The 14,798-nt window shown below is 40.7% G+C and overlaps 1 protein-coding gene across 1 annotated transcript in view; it reads right to left on the reverse strand.

The window, feature by feature from the left end:
• Window positions 1–1,408: 1,408 nt before the first annotated feature.
• The window catches only part of SLC9A4 (solute carrier family 9 member A4), a 42,424-nt gene continuing 29,034 nt past the window's right edge, over window positions 1,409–14,798 (reverse strand). The window contains 4 exon segments of the mRNA XM_068680060.1: window positions 1,409–7,833; window positions 7,836–7,972; window positions 11,936–12,023; window positions 12,648–12,779. Of these exon segments, the coding sequence (XP_068536161.1) occupies window positions 7,666–7,833; window positions 7,836–7,972; window positions 11,936–12,023; window positions 12,648–12,779 (525 nt within the window). The 3' untranslated portion in view covers window positions 1,409–7,665.

A 14,798-nucleotide genomic window follows, 5' to 3' on the forward strand; every position in this document is an offset into this window, starting at 1 on the left:
AGTCATTACATCTATCTTTCTCTTCATTACCTATGAACAAGACCTGCAAATCTCGTCTTGGCACTGGCTGTTATATCTGCTCTGCAGCTCTTGTTAGATCAGTATCAAGCATTTTTGCACCAGGGAAGAATAAGAGAAAAATTCCTGAAATTCAAGTTGCTGTGGCTTGATTAAGAAATTTGTCACCAGTCAACACCTTCACTTGGATCTATGTTTGCATAATTATGAAAATGATGAGGAAAGATTTGGGGTTATTTATCATTAAGAGGAATTCAAGCCAAAGGGTCCCTTTGAGCTAGCAGTAATGTGAGCCTTGCAGTTTCCTATTGCTAAACCCATTAGAACAGATTGAGCCAAATACGTCTGCAGACAGAGACTCCTTTGGAACTGAACAAAATACAGGAGTTATTCACAGTGAGACACTGATAAAAATATATATTACTTTCTTTTTTTTTTTTTTTTTTTTTTTTTTGTGCACAAGCAGAAATACCTTAGTTGTTTGAGCAGGAAAAGAAGATTCATCTCAAAGGTAAAGCAGTCATAAAGCCTGGCTTTGAAAAGGTGCTTTTCATTCAAATTCATTCACATCAAAATTGCTTAAAGGATCAGGACAGTGGATTTCCACTTCAGACTCAGGCAGCTGTGTTTAGATGTTCACCATGAAAATGTTTGCATGTAGGGTAGGTGTCTGAGCTCCCACTGGAGCTGGTGGAGTCTAAATTACTTGTCAGGTCACTGCAAGGCAGCCATTCACATTGATTCATCTGATTTGAGCTGTTGGCTGCCTAGAGACTCCATCCCCAGGGATGCAGTCCAGCTGCCATAAAGGTGCCACAAGGGGCCTCTCTGGCCTCCAGATGCTGATCCAGAAAGCAGAGGGCTCCTGTGTCTTCTGTGCCAAATCTAGCAGCTCCAATGACTTGAGGTACCTGTGTATGACTTATTCCTGAGTGTCTTCACCACTATTTTTTTTACATATGAGGCAACTGAGACATAGAAAGCTGAAGAAAAGTGTCTTCGGTCTAACATCTGTGCAAAACACCTACAGCCTCCCTTCCTCACTGGTCCAAACTAGTGAAGGAGAAACAACTTCCGAGAGTTTCTGTTTCAGCTTCAAAGGAAAAAGTATATTTCCTATCATATATTCACTCCTTACAAGCCCCTTCAGCTTAACAATTTTTTGTCACTATGGAAAACATACAGAATATAAGTAGTTTTTGGAAAGGAACAACTGCAAATATACTGGGGAAAATCAGCGAAGAATTGTATCTTCTTTATATTACATATTTTATCCATAGATCTTGAATATGACACAGTTGTATGATGTTTTTTAGGATGCTGAATGTTTGTAAACAGCAGGTCATATAGTCAGACAGTGCTCAAATTATGCCATTTCAGATCGATCCTTTTTATTTATTTATTTATTTATTTTTCAGTAGGAAAAGCTTCAGGAACAGTTTCACCCTGATCTTTTGTTCTTTTATGTATGTTTCAGTAACGTGGTAGCCTAAGGGAAGTAAAGGCAGACATAGTATCAGGATATTATGCTTGGTTCCTGGCACTGTTCCTGTATGACATGCACACATGGCTGATTGGCTTTGTGCAGATTTCTCCACCTTTCACAAGGGCTTTTAACATCAGCATAATTCTCAGATGCCCTGCCTGTGAGCTACCTGTGGCTTGTGTGCACTATGCTCCAGTGAAAGTGTTCTCAGTATTCATCATTGTGTAAAATTGAAGCTGAATATGTTTGGGCAGCTGACTTGTGTTTATAGTGTTTTGTTTTTGTTTTTGCTTCTTTTTTTACTCACACAGTGCAAGCTTCTGTGATAGGAAGTTTACCCTTAATGAAAGGTATGAATAAAGCTAGCTAGAAGGCTAAAGGTTTTATTTCAATATATTAAAAATAATAATAATAAAATAAATATTATTTTGACATCTGTGCCTAACTCAATATTTTCGCTTCTTATCACTGGCAATAAAACAATAAAGCAAGGAGCAAATGGTGTTAGGCCCAGTACCTACTAATGAATCTAAATTAGTACCTGACATACATGCCAGCAAAAAAAAAAAAAGCTTTTTGACTTCAAACTTCTGTTATGACAATTTTGCATTTAGCAGAACAAGTGTCTGATGGGAAAGCATTGAACACTAAATGGGCCTAAACCCCACCTGTGTTTGCAAGTGAAAAGTGATGTTGTGAGTGAGTGCTACCTCTGTCCCAGTTCACTGTGGCTGTTCTTGACAGGCACTTCTTTTTGCCTAGCTTCCTCCTGCAAGAAGGATGGTGGGAAAGAACTCAGGGATAACGTTCATTTTGATTGTCTCATTTCTTGTGATCAAAAAGTAGTAGAAAATGTAATTTTCTGGACCAGGAATAAACAAGAACTATTAATAACTTGTGAAAATTCACACCTGTGAAACCAGAGCAGAAAAGAAAAAGGGGTTTCACTTGCGGTTAACATTAAGACAGATTCTCAAAAGGAAGTAAATAAAACTTAGCTCAGTAGATTTCCAGTCCTCTTAACTGGTTCAGAATATTACTCATGTTACCTTACACCTTTCATTTTAAGGTAAGTTTGACAAAACAATAACGTAATTGTCCTACCTAAAAAGCAAACAAAATATAAAGATAAGGTAATCTGTTTTTCCACTCTTAATGTTTGAGTTCTATCCATATACGTAGATAGAAAATTAGAAAAGGTAGCTATGAAGAAAGGAAGATTAGAAATATTTTATATATTTTCCAGAGTCTCACATGGGTTTTTAAATAGTAGTTTCCATTCATATGTGACAATAAGAAGTGAGCTTCAGGGTCTAATGCTAGAGGAAAAACCCTGAAAATGTCTCAAAACCCACATACCAGCAAGAAAATAAGAATCACTTCACAATTATTTTCATCTTCTGTTAGTTAAAAGTCAACTATTTTAGCAACAACAATTTGTTTATTTCATTTGCAGATCCACTCATGCTATTTAAACTCTGTTTCTGACTATCTTGCTCATAATATAAAGATATCATATTTGTGCTGAAACACATTTTTGTGCTAGTCTACTTTTCTGAATCTCATCTAACCATCCTTAATTGCTCTAGACACACCCTAACTTACTTTTTTAAGATGGCCATCTCACTAGATCAACATGCATAGCACTTTTCTGTCCATACCGTAAATCACTGTATCCAAAGCTCCCATCAGGGCACTCATTATTTTCCACCTATTACAGCTTTTCTTCTCTGTCCTTTATGAAAGCAGTCCTGGTCCTTCAGTTCCCAACTATGCTATGAAGCAAATTATTCCACTTGTTTCAGCATTTCTTCAGTGATGTCCTCCCTTAGTGTGACACCTGAACCACTTGTAAATCCTTTCACAGAATCCTTGTCAGTACTGTTCGCTGGTGTGCTGGTGTCATTATGCAGCCAGCACTTTGCTTCCACAGGTGCTGTACAAAAAACGGTAGCCGGCATTACACAATTGCAGAAATTTCCAGTGGGCACCATTTCCCATGGGAGAAAGAGCACAATGGTGTCTTCTTCCAGTGCACTCTGTTCAGCAATATTTCTGAAAATTTAGAGAGGTCACAGCCTGGGCACTCCTTGCCCTCTTCTGTCATGCCTGGATTGTCCATGCACCTCTTGCAGTTGTTTCTTTAATTGTAAGCTCTATACCAAAGAGATTCTCCTTTTACTACAAGTTCCTACTTGCCCAGGATATTAGTTGAGGAGTAACAGCTGCAGCAGGAATAACAGGATCCAACAGCTAATTGTGCCATGTAATAAATATGGAAGTATTGTCAACTGCTTATAATGTACTATTGACCTTGGAACTCTCTCCTTCTTTCTCCAATATTTTCTTCAACTGTTGCTGTTTTTGCTATTATTTCCCCATTATCACTGTTCTTATTTTCTTATTTTACTTATTGATTAGCAAGTTCTGTTCAAGTGTGTCTTTTTACTTTATCTCTTCTGTACAAGGTACATTTTTTTCATTACTATTATACCTTTGTTCTGTACTATCCTTCTGCCCCAAGGAAAAAGTTTTAACTCCCTCAGTCTCTGTTCTCTGGATTTTGAATACAGATACTTCACCTTCTGGGCATGAGTTTCTTGTGTCAGCTCACCTTAAATCAAAGCACAATTTAAATTCCTGAGTAAATAGAGCTGTACCAGTCTGAAAAGGGAGATCTTGGATTGAATTGACTTACCTTTGTTAATTTACCAGCAGAAATTTCCTGGATGCAACCCAGCTTGGAGTTTAGGAATGCCCACACACAAGCACTTACAAGCCAGTAGTGGGTTTCAACTCATGCCCTAAACGAGTTTGGTTTTCTTTATGGACCAGGCCTGTGGGTCTATAGACAAAGAATAAGCTGCTTGTAATGAAATATTACTGTAGTTATTGCCATTTAAAACCTAAGTAATCTGCTTCTTTAAAGATATATATCTATCTATATATTTTTTTTTTACAAGTATGAAATGCCTGTGAAAAGAAATAAGCAGTGCGACTTTATATATTAGAGCATATTTTATACAGGTATCTTCAGCATGATTTCTTGGCTAACAGCCAGCAAGCCCATTAACAGCGACTAATGGCACAGAAAGAAATTTTTTTCCAGTCCTTCTTTCTAATTGCTAGGAAAGCAAAACAAAAATAGACTTTACAAGTTTGTGGGACAGACTACAGAAGCTGGGACAGCTCTATTAACTGCTGGATGCTCTGTGGCTTCACATTCTCTGAAGTTTTGGCTCACTGGTTTCTTAAGAGGAAAGATTAGGAATGAACCAAAAGTGGGAGCTGTGATTCCAGCCATGCACTAGCTTTATTTGTATTTTAGAAAGACTTATTTTTCTCCTCTTCTGATATAAATGGCCACTGCAAATTGAATCCTTCGCTCCCTACTTATTACATGTAGCTATATAAATACTCAACAACTTTTATGGTGTTTAACAGAGAATATGGTAGGCAGTTTTGAGCATTCCTTTCAAAAATACCCTGACAAAACTGGGATTTCACAATGCGTGTCTAGTCCCTTTCCATGTCACTCCAGACATTCCATTAGCATTCCTCATCTCACACAGAGTTTGTATCTGTCCAGTTCCCCCAGACAACCTGTTCATTAAATCTTCTTAAAAAGGAACTGCTGAATTTGCAGCTCACAGTAATTCCTCTGTTTAATCTCTCTCCTAAACCTCCCTTTGAAGACAAAACGTTATCCCATCTTCACCCTCCTCTCAGGGTACAACTTTCTGTTCATCACTGTGTCCAAAGATTGCCTCCAGTCCACATTTTCCACCAGCTAGTTTTGGAGAACCCACTGTCTCCTGACTTTGCAATGCAGAAGCAGGTCCTAACTCTCTGCTTCCTCTTTCCATGCATCTACATCAGCTGTGTGATCTAAGGACCACTCACACAAGAGCTGATTTTGCCCTCAGTTAAATTTCACATAGCAACTGGGTAGCTCATAGTGCAATTCAAGACCTGATTTTGTATGATCACTCTTCTTTCTTAAAATAGTGTTTTCACTGAGATTTACAGTATGTGATATAACTTGCAATAGGATTGAGGGTTGGCACAGGGTTTTTGTTTAAAAAACAATGTGCAGCACTTCTTTTGGTGTAGCTGAATTTATTTGTTGATTTTCAGGTACAGAACTATATTTGCTTGCTTGCTCACTGTCAGTATGTCAGTACAAAAGCTGAAACCTGTCCTTTCATAAAAGGAAGTGGAATAATTTCTCTGGCACAATGAGGAAAAGCAAACAGAACAGATTCAGAAATCTTTGTATAATTTCAATACAGATGATTTGTTATGACCTGCTAAATATAAAACTTCAAACCTGAGAAAAAAGGAGGAAAGTTATTTTATTTTTTTTCCTTTGGTTGTACATTTCTAATCTGTTAGTTTATATGCTACCTGTCTTTAATCAGAAATACATTGCTTGAAATGTGATGAAATTATAATTTATACCTCAAAAGTCTTCTGGACTAAGACATACAAGTGCTCATTACAGTAACATCCTTCCCCAAAACCAGAAGGGTGGCACTCTTATCACTGATTCTTGCCTCTTTGATTCTTGCAGTGCCATTTACAGACCTCAAATTGCACAGTTCAGTGCACTTTGAGTGGAGGAGAGAAAGTGAATTATGAAGAAAGCATGACTGAACTTCGTGCATTTCTCAGCTGCAGAGTTCAGTTTAGTGCAGCTGCAAGAGTGGGTTTATGGACTTCTGGACTCAAAGCGTTCCTTTGCATAAAATCTGCTCACCTACAGTTTTAAGACATGATGGTAATGATGCTTCTTCCATTTTGCAGAAAGAAGCTCTGTCGCAGGCACTAGGTGACTGGCATTTTTGGCAGGCATTTTAGACTTTATCCAAACTGACCTAAGCTTCCACAGCTGCTTGTCTCCTGTGCCCTTACCACCACGGATTTCCACTGCTGAGACTAGAGCATGGGTACACAGAGCCAGTTGGAAGGGAGCTCGGTAGGAAGGCTGAGGAGTCAGGGGATCCAGTACATATGCCTCTGGTTATTTTTGCTTTTTTAGTAAGTGCTTCTCTGTGCAACATATAGACAAACACCCTAGAAACCTGGGAGCACAACACAGAGCCCTTCTTTCCTGCTAGCCAGCAGGCTACAAAGTCAGGCTTTCTTTCACCTTTTGTCCCAGCTTCTTGCTTCCCATCTGTGATGCTGGTCCAGCTTCAGTGTGAAGAGTGGTCTAGCAATTTGGGCAGCCCCAGCAAGGTGGGAGAGAGGGAGGGAGGTTAGATGCTCCATGACTGAAGCCTCTTGCTCCCTAGACTAGAGCTATAACCACAGGACTACTGTTCACATTCCTGCAGACCCATGTTTGCAAATTAAACTGTTGAGCTTTGTGCTGGCCTTCCAATAGCACCCATGGCTGAAGAATCCTCTCTGGATTTGTAAGTACAGGATGTCTCCTTTCCTCATCCAAAACAACTGGAGATGGGTTACAAGTGTCTCCATGCTGAAGTTGGTTGAATCACAGGAGCCATGAACCTTCACAGCAATTGACTTGAAACATGCAAAAATGTTGTTTTGTTTTGTTTTGTTTTGTTGTGAAAAATGAAAAGCCTGAGATGCTATTCAAGTGCTGCAAATATCCACTAAAACATCCTTTTGATTTAACTGTCCTTTTAGGCATCTTCATTGACATTTAGGTGCCCTAAACATGCCTGATTTTCACCTATATCTGAAATATCTCAACTAATCTGACATTCAAAGCTCTAGGCAAATTGAAGTTACCAATTTGGGCACCCATGTCTTAACCATGTCCTTCAGTATTTCTTTCACCCAGATTTAAGTCATAATACAGAACAGAGGAAGACATTATCAGCTCCCATCTATAGTACCACCTGTGCCCAACTATTGTCATTTAAATCCATGTCCAAATGCCTACAAAGACCATATTCCCCTCTTTTCTACAGTGCTTTGTTGAAAAGTAAACTTTACATAAACATATAATAATTTGATTCTTCTCTGAGCCACTAAGTACCTTGATACAGTGTTTGAAAGTGATACAAGAATGAGTGCACTGGTCCCAAAAGGAAATTTGTGGTTTGGTTCATATAAGAGCTCTGTTATTTTCTCTGGAGCAGCGCACAGAGGACCCTAGAGATGTGAGCATCACTCTTCTCTGCTCCTCATATATCTAATGGCCTGGCTGGTGCCATTGTTTCTGTCTCTTCTTCTGACTCATAGCCCTCAACTTCTCCCCCATTGAATCGAGTTTTTGGCATTAGAGCTAGATTGTCTGCTCTGGTTAAACGATGCTGACTGGTTGAATTTCCTCTTTGACCTGAAAAATTGGATGGGCAGACACACGTCTGTCTAAGTGTGCCATTGGAATCAGCTCCTCCTGGTGGTGCTTTGCTTCGAGCGGCCGTAGTCTGAGCGGCTGGGGTCTGAACCTTACTGGGATGCCAGCCTCAGAGTCGCTTCTGGGGTGATCTGAGGGAAAAGAACAAAGAATTCATGCAATGAAGCAGAAAAAAAGAGAAACACCATGATATTGGCAAGGACAATTGAAAGGTATTCAACATTATACAGCATTATGGTTTTAAAGCCTAAAATGGAATCATTTTAAATAATTACTATAGAATAAGAGAGCAGTCAAGAACTAAAAATAACCCTAGATCTTTATTTTCATACCAAAGCTGATGTTTCAGAGATGTTATTGATTTTGCCTCTACTCTGAAACCCCAGTGAAAGAAAAAATTCAGGTATCTTTCCACACCTTGTAAAGCAGCTCATGCCTTCACAGGGCAAGATCACTCCTTTATGTACCTTTCAACCAATATCACAAGTATATCTAGTGCCATAGTTGAAAATCATTGTCAAACTCACTAAGAAGATGACTCTACCACCACTGAAAATCAAGATAACCAGTCACCTGTGGTTAACAACTGGGAAGAAAACAGTTTCACCCGAAACCAGGAGTTTGACTCTAGGGCGCTTTGATTACATTGGGTGTGTCAGACCTGCTCCTACCACCTTGCAGTGCTCCAAGTACACAATTAAAATGTGACTGTGATAGGTCCTAACTCTTTTATTCTGTTGAGTTTACAAAATATACTTTGTAACTCTTCTTAGGGTTGCTTCTACTCTGACTACACAGTAGCATATTAGTCAGTTAATTTACGAAACAACTCCTAACAAGCTGGGAAGTTTGGTGAGATAAAGACAAAGGACCATAAATAACAAAATTTAGACCATACCCTGCTGCAGGTAAAGCTCACTTGTATTGAATACAGTCACACAGTCAAAACTTATTAGGTTATTTCAGCTTAATAACTAAGTTATTTTAAGCTTTTTTTTTTTTTAAAGGTATTTTCAGATTTGAAGGACTTCTACTTAGTGCTATGAGACACTCAGGAAGGACATCAGTGTCTACAAGAAGGACATCAGTGTTACAAGTTTTGATTGATGTATACTGCCAAAGAAATCATTCACTTTTATGAAAGGCAGGAAGAGCTGTTGGTCAGTTTGAGGATCTATTTGTAGTCATTTCTGTCCTGTTGGTTACTAAAATTCATGTGTATGCTATGTATGAGTTAAAACAAGCTTGCTGGAGGGTGCTTGTTTCAGGAGGACTTCAGGCATAGACAAGTGGTATTTTTCTCTCTAAAGATATATGTATTTACATGAAGTTGTCATTCTGTTTCGTGTATACTGAGTATTTCTTTTCTCAGTTCCCAACTGCAATTCATCTCATCCTAATATTGATTATATGAGGGGAATTTATGGTGGTTTCCTCCTGAAGTAGACTTTTCAAGTGGCGTGAATGCTACTCTAGGGTCCAGAGATGATCATAGAATCATAGAATGTTAATTGAGTGTTCTTTTCAAAGTAAATACAACTCTGAACTATTTGACTTATTTGATTTATATACTTTTATTACTCCCTACCCTGTTTTCCCTTTAATCTGATAATTCTCAGCAAGTGCCCCTTAATAGTAGGAAAGCCTTGTACTCTAGTGGAAACAAAAAAGAAGCAGTAAGACAAGATTTAAATTAGTTCATTTTGAAGTATATGTTGTACAGAGATTATAAGAGAACATGTTCAGGTTTGAATTTGATATATATTTGATTTTCACAAGAACAGTACAGAATATTTTATGGAGTTTTAGGATGCCAGAAGCCAAGCCAAAAAGTACAATTATTCAAAGAGACCACAAGGCAGGTCTGAAATGTAGGTCTGAGTATTACTAAAAATGTACCTATATTCACTGCTTCAGGATTTATTCCTCACCCTGCTGAAATAACATGCCTGTTTGTGATACCAGGACTTGGTCCTTTGAAAGCATCTGAAATGTTTACAGGTCTGAGGATGCAGTGTAGAACAATTTGAGTCTTTCAGAAAGACTCAAAGACACGTATGCCCCACATCCTGACAAACAGAACAGAAAATAACCAGCTCTTTAAAATAAAAAATAAAAGAAATAATAACAAAAATCCCCGTGAGTAACTCTGATCTTCCTCTCTGAATAGATCCTATGGGTTTCTGTTCTGCCTCTACCACGTGTGGGTGCACAGCACCAAGGGGATGGTTTGCCTACACAGATCTCTTTTGCTTTCATCTCTTTCAGAGCAAAACAGAAAGAGAAGAAAGAAAAATAGTTTTGCACCTGCAGGAAAGGAACTTCGTTGTCCAGGTTTTGATACAAAGATGATGATTAAAAATATACTTTCAATCACTGTAGCTAATTTTTCCAGAAATTAGAAGTAATTTTCAGAGGTACCCAAATATATTTCAGGGTCACATAAAAAAAAACTCATAAAGGAGTCAGGAAAATTATATAGGGAGATAATGCTGGACATTCAAGTGTCCTAAATTCCATACTTTCTCTGACACTGTCCTGCTATGTCTCCTTGGGCAATTCAGTGTTGCTCAATCCTTTATCTCTGTCTTCTTAATTAAGGGTTTATGGATGGGTGGTATTCTGTAGTAATACTGGTATTTCTGGACAAACTTACCATCTCGTTTCAGTACCGTTTGAATTATTCTATGTCCACAATACAATATAAATACAATCACTATGGAAAGATCACAGAGATCAAGCTGGAAAAGGGAAGAAGAGACCAGGTAATTGCCAGGATGCCAGGGGAAAGTATCTGGGGATAATACAAGACTTATGATGAGATCTTCAGGGAAGGAACCTAAGGTGGGTAAAGGAAGGAATTAGGGTGGTTTGGGGAGTATGGGACAAGTGCAGTAAAACAGAGAGAAAAGAGGATGGAAAGGGGATGGATGCATTTAAACAGAGGCTGGTCAGGACATGTGTCTGGCCATGCCTTGCGCCAGATCAGGACAGTTTTTTCCTGTCTTCTCATTAAACTCCACATGTGTCTGTTTTCCTGAGTGAGCAGCTCCCTGTACTCTGTGCACATGTGCATGAAGGTCTGAATGCCAGCAACCAGAGGGACTGGGGCCCACTCATATTATGTGGGTATATATCAGTGCAAAACCACTAGTAATCATCAAGCCAGAGGAGCCACTGAGTAGGACAAGAGGCTTGGGAAGCAAGTGTTGGAGCAACCATGACTATGGGACAGACACTGAAGATGGCAGGGCTGTGAAATAGCTATCGGATGGACCAGGAGATCCAGACCAGTGACTGGAGAGAACATGGGGTGGCTACTAGTAGGGCCACAGTCTAGACAAGGTACCAGAGAGACTGGTTTGTACATATGTATCTGCATACACGCCAAGGGGGACCCAGGAACCAGCAAGGGGGAAGACTGGGTGGCCAAGGCCACTTATGGAGGGATCTACAGTGCATGTGTATGCATACGTGCATGCATACAATTTTCCACTACCAGCTCTTCATCCTGATCAGTCAGAGAAGAGAACAGGATGATACTGTTGGTGCTTTGTGTTTGTGTGTGTGCTGTACTCACTGTGCTGCTCAGGGTGGTTGGTTGTGTGTGTGTGTGCGTGCATACACTGAACTACAGTGTGTGGGCATGCTGTTGGGAACTTCTGCTCAGCTTCACTGCCCACTGGCCCTGTAGGCATGGCTCTGTGTCAGCCTCGCCTCTATCAGGCTACTAGCATCAGCATCTCCCTACAGTTCTGCATGCAGCTGAGTCTGTGGGGCTGCAGGAAACAGACAATTTGCTTTCTTGGGCTTATGCACATGCCCTCATGACCAGGTCAAACTTCAGGGATCAGAGGAGAATTTGTGCAAGAAGAAAAAAAGAGAAAAGTAGGTGGTGCTGGAACAAGACAGAAACTGCAGCAGTCATGACCATATAAATGGCACAGATAAAAAGATAGGAGAAGGGTGTAACTCATTTAAAGAGACCAGGGATTTCCATGGCAGTATTCATTGAGTACTGTTAAATCCACCAAACAATTGTTCAAGTATCTTTCACTACTGGAGCGGGATAGAACATAAAGCATTTCCATTACCTGTAAAAGTAACGTGCCTGGCTTTTCGCCAAGTGGGCTGGCCATGGCCCTGCGGCAAGGAGAGGTAGCGTGCACCAGTGGTGCTAACCTGTGTACAGACAGACATGGGTTGAACTCAGCTTCGGCTCCAGTGAAAATCTCTGTGTCTGTTTTAATAGGCCTAGGGGTGTTTTACAGTCAGTAGAAAGAAATATGCTCTTCTAAGATTCACTTTTCTTATTTCAGGTGACAAGTATGAATAAAATGGAATTGTATCCAGCAAGAATTTATTTCTATTCTTAAACAGTGATTATCTCAGCTATGCTATCCAATGCCTACATATGGTCAAACAAATCTTACCTTACTGATCCAAAGCTCAAACTGTGGTGTCAGGGTGTCAAGGCCTTTGGATCAGGCTTTTTGTGAGGCTACAAGCTCACATAGGTGTGATTATACCTTGCTTTGCACATGCCGAAACAATGAAAGTTGCATTATTTTACTACTTATAGACATAGGATGCAATTTTTAACTGACATAGAGAGGTAGGACATTAAAAATATGGCTGTCTACATGCTAAGTGGAACCCTTTCTCCTTAGGTGCTGCACTGGGGAGAGTATCCATTTTAATTGTAAAAAGCATATAAAATGTGTGTCTCTTTCCCTATTTATGGAAAAGCAGAGGATTTTTTTTCTCTGTTTTGATTACATGAACAGCAGTTTGCATAACAGGTACCGGTCTACCCCAAGGTAAGCTGTTTCCCTTCCTGCAACTCTGCCTCAGGCTGTGCTGCCGACGGATGAGGATTTCCTGGGCTTGTTTCTCTCTGGTGTTGGTGGGCAGGTTGTGGCGGTTGTATGACGGTGCCTGTAACAGAAAGTTCACTCTGTTAGTTTCCTTTGCACTCACAAAGTGAATTAGATAAAGCTGCACAGCCTTGTCGGTCACACGGCCAAGGGCACGCCACGGACTTGCCATGGGTCTTTTTGGCAACTTGTGGAAAAACACAGCCTCGCACTAACCTCACTGCACAGCAAGGTGTGAGGACGTATGAGCACAGCTGTAAGCCCTGGACAATATGCCCCCCCTCCCAGCTGCCTGTACTACCTCTAGGGCTGCATTTTGATGCCCTTTTTGATGCCTGCTTGAAGTGCACCATAATACATCCACATGCACTAGCCTGTTAACACCTCTGAGCTTTACCTCTCCCTCAGCCCTCCCCTGATCATGCAGTTGGGAGCTACAGGTATGAGGCAGGTCCAAAGAAACAAATAGGTGATCAGCCCACCCCTGAGCCTTGGTACTCATACTACTGCACCAGAGCAAGTTGCAGACGTGACTGGGAGGTAAACATAATGCTAAGAGTACGTCTCTAGAAGGAGATACACAGCTCAGTTTCCTTTCCATATTTGGACAAATTACACCTTAATGTTACCCTAAAGCTCAACATTTTTTAGGACAAGATTTTTAATTTATTGTTTACTTCTTGTTAAATGAAGGGAAAGAGATTAATTCTCTGCCTAAAAGAGAAAGAATCGCTTAACTCTATAAAAATGTCTTCAAATGCGTAATCTGATCTTAACTTGACTGGAATAGGTACTTGCAAAGTGGCTTGGATAAGGCAAAGCACAATCAGGCCTTCAAAGTTTAAAGTGAAGTATTAGAAGTAGTATTATTTTACTTCCAATCTTTTATTTCCAAAGCACACAGACCTCAATGCCACATAGGAAGTGACTGGCACTAATGGTCATTACTTTAATTGATTTTGAAGAGAGAGAGGTCATTTCAGCTAAGAGGCAGCCATATATGCAAATTGTTGCTGGCAAGATAAGAAATTAATATCATAAGGATAATTGGCCGTGGCAAATCAAACAATATTGGGAATGAATATCATATTAATACTGACACATTTAAATGAGCAGGGCCTAGCTTTTTCTAGCAAATGTGTGTTACACGAGCTAGTTTCGTTTATCTGCATAATTTCAAGGTTATATCCTCTATATCCTCTCCCACTCCTTGTTGCATGAGGGCACTCAGTTACATATTCAGGGCCCAAGACTGGATTAAGCAGATAGGATAACTTGGTCCGCACCAAAACCAGTACAAATTTCTGCAAAACAAATCTCTGCTAAGTTTCTTTTTTCTTTGTGTGTGTGGGGGGGGAACTTGTAAAACGAAACTCCGAAGGAGGTGGAATGGTGGAACTTTTTTTTTTTTTTTTTTCCTCTTTTGGCGAGGGGAAACTGTAACTCCCACGCAGGGGGAGGGCACACCAGCCTGCCTCTCAGCTGACTTTGGGCCATGGTTTACCACCTCCGCAGCAGAGTTTGGTGGCTGCTGGCGACCCGCCATCCTGCTGCCTCCCACGAAACCCTGCCAGCCTGGGAGTGATTGAAGCCCTGCCAGGCTGAGGGTGCTCGGATGTTGCTGGCCCCACTCGCCCCCATCCTGCTGCCACGCCACGTAGGCATCTGCTGCCAACCCAGCTTCCCAGGCATCAGCAAAGTAGGGGGTCCTTGAGGGGCCTTGTCACACCTTTGGGTCTTAAGGCTCTACTACGGGTGGGTTGCTTGGAAAATGTGCTGGGGCTGTTGCTGAAAATACAGTCTGAGCTACAGTGTGAGGTGGGTGGCCCGTGCGGCTGTGGGAGCACCCCGGCAGAAGCAGGTCACAGGTGATGCAGGGAGAGGACCTGGGAGGCCAGCCTTGGCCAGGGAGATCCAGCAGCCTCGGAAAGGCCATTTATGAGATGCAGGTAGCTGTACAGTGAGGGAAGCCTGACCTCTACAGCTCACTCCTGGATTTTCCTGGTTTTTTCTGCTGCTCTCAGTGTGAAAAGCTGATGGAAAAAACTGCTTTTTTTGTTTCCCACTGGGTAGCAAGCTC

This window comes from Anas acuta, chromosome 1 (genome assembly GCF_963932015.1).
Source record: "Anas acuta chromosome 1, bAnaAcu1.1, whole genome shotgun sequence".
NCBI lineage: Eukaryota > Metazoa > Chordata > Aves > Anseriformes > Anatidae > Anas > Anas acuta.